The sequence below is a fragment of the Myotis lucifugus genome, unplaced genomic scaffold (assembly GCF_000147115.1).
Source record: "Myotis lucifugus unplaced genomic scaffold, Myoluc2.0 scaffold_84, whole genome shotgun sequence".
Lineage (NCBI taxonomy): Eukaryota > Metazoa > Chordata > Mammalia > Chiroptera > Vespertilionidae > Myotis > Myotis lucifugus.
Genome location: NW_005871132.1, coordinates 2,835,711 through 2,844,861, shown reverse-complemented (window position 1 = coordinate 2,844,861; position 9,151 = coordinate 2,835,711). Strand labels below are relative to the sequence as shown.

Sequence of the window (9,151 nt, the reverse complement as noted above, 5' to 3'; positions counted from 1 at the left end):
TGGGAGGGAGCGAGGCGGCAGAGAAGGGAGGGAGCGAAGCGGCGGAGAAGGGAGCGAAGCCTCAGGAAGCCCTATTTTTGCAGGAATAGGACTGAGGAGGCCCTATTCTTGCAGGAATCTTTCTGCAATGGGCCTCTAGTATTCTATAATAATAAAAGGGTAATATGCTAATTATACTGGATGTCCTTCCGGATCACGCCAGGGCTGGAGGGAAGCCTGGGTGCCGGCGGGCGGCCACAGGGAAGCCAGCCCGGGTTTTGGGTGCCAGAGGGAAGCCATTGCTGGCAGTTGGGGGAAGGAAGGCCTACTCTTGCACGAATTCCGTGCATCGGGCCTCTAGTTAATCCATAAGCCATAATCACTGATAACACTGTTGTTATTACTTTGAACAAACTTATCTATTAGACCAATTAAGAATAAGAAAAATAGCTTGGCCAGTGTGGGTCAGTGGTTCAGTGTCGACCTTCGAACCAGGATGTCACGGTTCGATTCCAAGTTAGGGCATATACCTGGGTTGTGGGCTTGATCCCCAATAATGCGAGTGTAGGAGGCAACCCATCAATGATTCTCTCTCATCATTTATGTTTCTGTCTTTCTCTCTTCTTCCTCTCTGAAGTAAAAAATGGTGAGAGATTTATTTTTAAAATAAGAGAAGAAAAATGAAACTTATATTGCTTTCATTATTCTTTCTCTAATGCAGTGGTTCTCAGCCTTCTGGCCCTTTAAATACAGTTCCTCATGTTGTGACCCAACCACAAAATTATTTTCGTTGCTACTTCATAACTGTAATGTTGCTACTGTTATGAATCGTAATGTAAATATCTGATATGCAGGATGGTCTTAGGCGACCCCTGTGATATGGTCGTTCGACCGCCAAAGGGGTCGCGACCCACAGGTTGAGAACCGCTGCTCTAATGCTTTATCTTTTTTATGTAGATCTAAGATTTATCTTACTTACATCATTTCCTTCTTTCTAATTTTTTATTTTCACATTTCTTAGGAGATTCACTGTTGACAAATTGTTTTTCTGAGAAAGTCTTTTTCACATGTGAAGGATAATTTTGCTTGATATAGAATTCAGATTGGTGGCTTTTTTCTTTAAACATTTAAAATATTTTACTTCACTCTTTTCTTGCTTGCATGACTTTTGAAAAAAAGTTTGATGTTAATCTTTGCTTGTCTATGGGTGAGTTCTCCTCCTCCCCCCTGAAAGAAACTTTCAGGGTTTCTTTCCAGATTTCCTTATTGTCTTTGATCTTTTGTGTTTTCATATACGTTTAGGTGTAGATTTTTAGGTACTTTTCCTTTTTTATGTTCTCTGCATGTGTGGTTTGGTGCCTAACATTAATTTTGGGAAATTCTCAGTAACCGCTTCAAATGCTTTTTAGGGTTTTTCTTTGTTCCACTATGCATGTCGTACCTTTTGTAATTGTCCCACAGTTCTAGGATATTCTGTTCTGTGTTTTTCATTCTTTTTTTCTCTTTGTATATTAGTTTTGGAAGTTTCTATTGACATTCCTTAAAGCTCATTAATTCTTTCCTTGGCTGTGTCCAGTGTATTGATGAGCCCATCAAAGGCACTGTTGATTTTTCTTACAATGTTGTTCTGATTTCTAGCATTTCCTTTTGAATCTATCTTAAGAGTTTTCTATCTCTCTCTGCTTTCATTACCCATCTGTTCTTGTGTGTTACCACTTTTCCATTAGAGCCCTTAGCATAGTAATCATAGTTGTTTTAAATTCCTGGCTTGGTAATTCCAACACCTCTGCTATATTTGAGTGGTTCGGATGTCTGCTGTGTGCATTCATGCTCTGATTTTTTTTTTTTTTTAGTATTTCCTGTAATTTTTTGTTGAAAGCTAGAGATGATATATATTCAGTAAAATTTACTTAGTTAAATAGGTCTTTAGTGTGAGGTTTTATGTGTATCTGGCAGGATATAAACTGTGTTTATTTGTTTGCCTATAGAGGTGTCAGAAGCTACAATTTCCTCTGGTGTCTTTTTATTTTGTCTCTCTTCTTGTCTTTAGATTTCCCAAGAGAATTGTTTTTAGATAAAGTCTGAGACATGCATTTCTTTCCATTGTATTTACATGTTATCATAGAGGAACCCTATTTATGTGGTGGTAAGGGACGTACTGTAGATATTTTGTTGTTGTTCCTTTTTTAAAATCTTTATTGTTGAGAGTATTACAGATGTCCCTCTTTTATCCCCCATTACTCCCCCTCTACCCAATTCCCGCCCCACCTCAGGTCTTCACCACCCTATTATCTGTGTCCATGGGCAATACATATCCTATATAACAAAAGCTTAGGTGGCGTCACGCCCTCGTGTGACGTTGTCACAAGATGGCTGCCACAAGATGGCCACACACACAGTGGAGTTGGGGCCCGGTGGCTGCTCTGGTGAGGTCTGCGTGGCGTGGAGGAGGCCAGTCCCGGCATCTCCACTGCCTTGTGCGGAGAAGGCGGGTCCCAGTGGAGGAGATGAGTCATGGCAGGGGAGGACGGTTGTGGGTGATCAGGCCAGCAGGGGAGGGCAGTTGTGGGCAATCAGGCCAGCAGGGGAAGGCAGTTGTGAGCGATCAGGCCTGCAGGGGGGGGCAGTTAGGGGCAATCAGGCCAGCAGGGGAGGGCAGTTGGAGGTGATCAGGCCAGCAGGGGAGCAATTAGGCGTCAATCAGGCTGGCAGGGGAGTGGTTAGGGGGCGATAAGGCTGGCAGGCAGAAGTGGTTAGGGGCAGTCAGGCAGGTAGGCAGACAAGTGGTTAGGAGCTAGCGGTCCCGGATTGTGAAAGGGATGTCCGACTGCCGGTTTACAGTTGGACATCCCACGAGGGGTCCCAGATTGGAGAGGGTGCAGGTCGGGTTGAGGGACCCTTCCTCCCTCACCCTCACCCCCCCCCCCCCCGCACAAATTTCATGCACCGGGCCTCTAGTATGCATATAAGTTCTTTGGTTAATCTCTTCCTGCCCCCCTCAACCCCCTTCAAAAGTGTTACAGTTTTAAAACTAAGAGCTTCTCACATTTTTTGTCCCTCACCCTACCCCCCCCCCCCCAATTAGGTGAGACAAAGGCTAAAGGTGTCTGTAGTTTTATAATTCCCTACTTCCACATGGAAAGCTAGATGAGGTTGGATTTGGGCATTTTCCTACCCTTATTTGGAAGTCTAGAGAAGCGTAGAATTGGGTATCCTTTCCCTCAGTTCAGTTAGTTCTGGTAGAATTTTTTTAAAATCCTCCTGGGGTTTTTCTTTATTTTTGTGACTTACCTGTATATAATATATAGTATTTCTCCTCCACAGTTCAAGGGCTCTGAATTCTGTGTTAAAATTTTTATTCTAATTTTTATTTTATAGCCTTCTTAGGGGTTGACTCTTTGTCTGCATAGCTTAGTGGTCAGCTGGGTATTGGTTAGATATTGTATTCAAACATCTTGAGTTCATAAAGCTTCCACTATTTTTTGATGATCTTGTACATGCATTGCAAAGTACATTCAAAATTCCAGTAGTTCGACCTCTGCTTTCTACAAGGCCCTCGTAGGTCTCACCTGCCTGTGTGTGTACAGCTTCTGAGCCAGGGATATGTGGAGAGCTTATTTAGCCCCTTTATGTCTCTCTTACTTCCAGGGTCTCCCTGTTCAATTTCTTAGTGTTCTGCCAGTCTGTCATTTTCCCCAGCTGAGACTGCATCCTCAAGGGTAGCAGAGCTGTGGACTTTTTTTTACTTTGTTTCCTGTCAGATTTGCTATTTTTACTGCCATTGCCACTGGAAATGGGTTTTTGCTCTCTGTTTTAAGTGATGATAGCCCTGTCTAGAAGCAGAATTCCTGGTTTTGATGGCCAACCCTGCCGTGGTAAAAGTAACTACCCAAATTGTCTGAGCTGGGTGGTAATATTCCCTGGCAAGAAGGCTACTGGCCCCCACTGTCTAATTCCAGCATCTAGCAGCTTTGCATGAATAAATGCTTCTCAACTTGTTGCATTTGGATGATTTCCAGAGCTCTGAAATTGTTGTTTTCTATAATGTAGTCCTTTTTTTAGGTGTTTGGGGGAAGATCTCTTCATTCAGCCATAGCTGGAAATCTCACCTCTTTTTGAACTTTGTAACTTGTTAGTCCTTTCCTCCTGTCTCCCAGTCCTACTTTAAATCACTGTAGTCAGGCTTTTGTCACAACCATTTTACCAAAGTCACTCTTGTAAGAGTCACCGGCATCCTGCATTTGCCATATCCAAATCTGTTTTCTGCTTTCACCTTAACATTTCAGTAGCTTTTGACATAGTAAATGGTTACTCCCCTTTTCTGAAAACTCTTTTTTTTACTTGGCTGCTAAGATAACATGTTCTTCTGTTTTTCATTCTACTTCATTGACTACTCATATGATACACTACTCCTTATACCTATGACTTTTTTTTTCTTCTAACTTCCTTCCTAGGTAATAGATATACCATTGGATCCCCTTGCTTTATGTCCCCGAAGAACAGATGGCCCCCAGGTGCCTATTTTCAGCCCCAGCTTCTACATGAAGTCTCAGTATTAAAGATATATCAGATTATGACATTTTCCTGGTCAAAACATCATTGGCTTTTCTTTACATTTAGTGTGAAATTTAAATTTAGTTTCTTATCATGATTTATGAGTTTATAGGACATATCCCACCCCCTTGCCTACTTCTCTGAACTTATCTCCTACCTTTCTCCCTTTACTTAGCATGCTACATTACCTTTCAAGCTATTTTTTTTTAAATATGCCAAAGCCCACCTCTAGGTATTTACATTTGGAGAGTCCTATAACTGCATTGCAATGCTCTTCTCTTATATCTTCACATGGTTCTCATCTTCATATCATTCAGATTTGTGTTCAGATTTTATCTCATTTTTGAGGTCTGCTCTGACTTCCTTTTTTCTATTATTCTCTGTTCTTTTTAAGTGAAAATATATTGTTTATGTCTTCCTGTCCTCCATAGACTATAGTAAGTTTGATGAGGGCAGGAACTTTGTTAGTCTTGTTCACTTTATATTGTGAATGATGCCTGACACAGAATAGGTGCACTATATTTGTAGAATAACAGTGTTTTCTATAGAATTCGTATGTCCTTAGTGAACTAATAAAGAATGATTCTGTAAAAGTGGCTACGCTTGGCATAGTTGTATATTTAAATACATTTTAGGCATGAACTTTGTTTGCCTAATATTGGCTTGATTAATATACCTATAAATATTCCTCTATGAATTTTATGTTTTGGATCTTTTAGGGAATTTTAAAATGAGAAAATGTAAGCCTCCTTTTTAAAAGAATAGAATATGAACTGAAGAATAAGGGTAGATGAATATTTAGGTCCATGTATTTGCTTCACTTATATATTATTTGTATACAACTTATGTTATCTGGGCATTTAATAGTTCTCTGTGACATTGGCTAATGAGTGTGGAAAAATAAATAGCTTATTTTAACATAGTTGGTTGGCTATGTTTTAAAAAAATGTCAACCTTAGCATCCGTATATAATGAGAGGAGTGAAACTTAGCCTACTTGCAGTTCTCTCACAAAACTATGTACCTAGATGCGAATTAGCAAAGTATAGATATACTTTCAGAAATAGCTTCCATTTGGAATGGAAATGGACACAATTTTGAAATTGGTAAAGTTTTCTGTATCCTCTGAAACAGTCAAAAGAGTCTGACTTTAGTCATTATCTTTGTTAAAGCAGTTACACTGTACTAAGTTTGATTATTGCTTCAGCTATAAATGTTTTATAAGAAGTAATGATATGAATGATTGATGTCTTATAAAAGAGTTTTAAATATCACTGTACACATAAACCCAGCTCTCATAGTCAGTTTAAAGGGACAGAAGAGTCTTATTGAGTTTCCTGTTTCCTTGAGAGAACAATCAGAATAACTTATTGGAAGTCTCTAGAGAGGAGGACCATTCACTTCTTTCTGCTACCACCTTCTAAGAACTGGAGCCCACTCTGCTCTAGGACAGTTCTGCTTATTCAGCTCATCCTCTCCCACTTCTCTTTTTTTGACTTTCCCCCCTAACCATAATAGCATTTCCCTTCCAGATTTCCAGGCGTATATTTTATGTTTATGTTCTGTTCTAAATCATTATTATAACTGAAAACTTTATATTTTCTGTCTACATAGCTGGTACTTTGGTATTCTTTCTCTGTTATGTAATTTAGTTTTTATTAACTGACTAGAGGCCCAGTACACAAAATTCGTGCATTGGGGGGGGGGGGAGGGGGGCGTCCCCTCAGCCTGGCCTGCACTCTGTCCAATCTGGGAGACATCCCTCTTGCAATCCAGGACAGCTGGCTCCTAACTGCTCGTCTGCCTGCCTAATTGCCCTGAACCACTCTGCCTGCCAGCCTGATCACCCCTAACCGCCCTTCCCTGCCGGCCTGATCGCCCCTAACCGCCCTCCCCTGCCGGCCTGATCACCCCTAACCACCTCTGCCTCGGCCCCCGCCACTGTGGCTTTGTCCGGAAGGAGGACCAGACGACCAGAAGATGTCCAGTCGACCTGGTCTAATTAGCATATTTCCCTTTTATTAGTATAGATTCTGACAGCCCAAGTACATTGTTAATATGTACTCTTCAGATTAATACTGCAAAATTTATGGTGTTAGGAAGTCATCATATTATTTCATGTTTTCTTTCCATGAAAAATGAGCATAACTTTGAAATTTCCCAAAGGGAAAATTACTTATGTGGTCTATAAATTTATCAGTACTGTACAGTAAGTATCTAGTATATCATATTTTAACTCTCTAAAACTTAGCAAATAAACCTTTCTAATGGGGTTAATTCTCAGGTTTTTCACTGTATCTTAGAGAATAGTAGGGATTGTAAGACTTTTCTTTGCACCCAAATTTATTTGTTTGTTGTGATGCTTGATTTTTATTATAGTTATAAAAATTACAGCAGTAATAACTCATTTCAGATATCTCTTATATATATATTAGAGACCAGTGCTTTTCAAGCTTTTTGTGGTAAAGTACCAGTTTTTAAAATTTTCAGTTCATTGAGGACTGATATTTTTGTAAAATACAATACAAATGAATTACTACAAAAATGAAATTTTAAGAAATACAGAATATAGACCCCACTTTTTATTATAAGATTCATTAATACAAATTATTCTGTCAAATTACTATAAAAGATTTTAAACTTTTAATTTCATTTGCAGAGCAGTAGTAAATAGTTTATGGACTGGTAACAAATACTTTACAGGTCAGCACTGATCTATAGACCATACTTTTTGGTAAAATATTTATAGCCTACTGTTTGTAATGTTTGTTATTTCAGAAATGTTAGTCAATATGATGAATAGCGGTTATCCTTTAAAAAATATTTTTTTCTATTTTCTTTTCAGAACCGAGAGCTCCAAATCATGAGAAAGCTAGATCACTGTAACATAGTCCGATTGCGTTATTTCTTCTACTCAAGTGGTGAGAAGGTAGGTCTTGCAGAAAATGTGTACTCAATATTGTGATAGTCTTGTTATTCTTTTAGAAATAATCCCCCTTACCCAAGTAAAACAGTTTTGCTAATTGAATGGAAGAATTCCAAAATGCAGCCCTAGTGATTCTGAGCTCAAGATATGTTCATTGATTATATCAGGAAAATGTTAATGAATGGAATGAATTTTTTAAAATTTTCTCCCTTTTTTAAACTTCTGCCTTTAGTTCTAAATCAAATTTATTTTAAAGCCTTTTATGTTATTTATGTGCTTCTGGAGTCCCATGTTAGTTCATCTCTTTATTGGAGGGAAGAAAATGATGTCATTTTGAGAAGTTGAAGTATTGGAGGGGAAGGGGAAGGAGGGGGACTTCAGTAGGACCAGAATGAGACTTAAACATTGGGGGGCAAGTTTAGCCTATTCCTGGCTAGGGAAAAGTTGGAGAATGTATAATATTTCAGTTCTTGCTGTAAGTCTGGGGTAGGGAATGTCTGGCCCGAGGGCCATATAAGGTCCCCAAAATCATTTGGTCTGGCCCTGCCAAGGCATTAAGGGTGAGTTAATTAAATGTTTGACCCAATATAGCAGGCTGATTTTTAAGTTGATAATTTTGTATGGCCCTGGAATGATGTTATAAATATCTAAATAGCCCTTGGCAGAAAAAAGATTCCTCACCCCCGTTAAGTGGTCAGTATTTATGGTCACATTTAATTCTGTAAAAGCAAAGGATAATTAAGGAAGATTTTATGCTGTGAATCCCTCCCTCCTCCCCCTTCCCTTGGTCTTTCTTGTCAGAAGACGTAGTAACTAATGTCATTATACTCACTGGAGTTGGCAGCATAGAAAATCACTTTCTTCTATTTTACTGTGGTCTTTTTCTATCTGTTCACTGTCCCTTCTTCCCAAATTCAGTTGTTTTCTTACATCATTTTTTTCTTCACTGGTTTGGTGCCGGGGGTGGGGGGGTAGGGGTGGGCAAGACAAATAACAAACCACTTGATCTTTTTGGCTGAATAAATATGACTTCGGATAAATTAATTTGATATTTTGGACCTCAGATATCATGCATATACTTTCTAAAGTCCTTAAATCCATAAAGCCTCTTGATTTCTAGCCCAGTGTACTTTTTACTTCACATACCTATTTCCCAATGTACACATGTTTAATTATTTTCCATTAAATTTTATTTCGATTATTTTCTTAGAAATTCTTTTTTTCACGATAGAGCCTATAATATGGGAAGATATCTATATCTTTAGCCAGGATCGTGATATATAATTGGTGTGTGTGTGGGGCGGGGGCGGGGGCGTGGGGGGAAATGAGGGGGGGGGGTAATATTTTAACAACCAAATGGTTCTTTTTTTTTTCTTTTAAAGAAATCTCATCTTTTTTTTTTTTTTTTTTTTTTTTTATTGATTCCAGAGAGGAAAGGAGAGAGAGAGAAACATCAATGATGATGAGAGAGAATCATTAATCAGCTGCCTCCTGCACACCCCCTACTGGGGATCAAGCCCGAAACCCGGTCATGTGCCCTTGACCAGAATCGAACCTGGGACCCTCCAGTCCACAGGCTGATGCTCTATCCATTGAGCCAAACCGGCTAGGGCCAAATTGGTTCTTTAGTGACTCTTGTTTTTCACATGCACCCTTGCCTTTAAGTCTAAATGATTCCTCTGCTCATATTAGG

General features: G+C 39.3%; 1 protein-coding gene across 17 annotated transcripts in view; it reads left to right on the top strand.

Moving 5' to 3' along the window:
- GSK3B (glycogen synthase kinase 3 beta) overlaps window positions 1-9,151 on the top strand; it is a 179,095-nt gene that overhangs the window by 76,107 nt on the left and 93,837 nt on the right. For 16 of the 17 annotated variants that reach the window (XR_002829820.1, XR_002829819.1, XM_014457738.2 and 13 more), the window contains one exon: window positions 7,378-7,461. The exons of the other annotated variant lie outside the window; for it this stretch is intronic. Coding sequence is in view for 14 of the 16 variants with exons in the window: in XM_014457738.2 (XP_014313224.1) it covers window positions 7,378-7,461 (84 nt within the window). In the remaining 2 variants the exon portion in view is untranslated. The remainder of the gene's footprint in view (window positions 1-7,377; window positions 7,462-9,151) is intronic. 17 annotated transcript variants of the gene reach the window in all.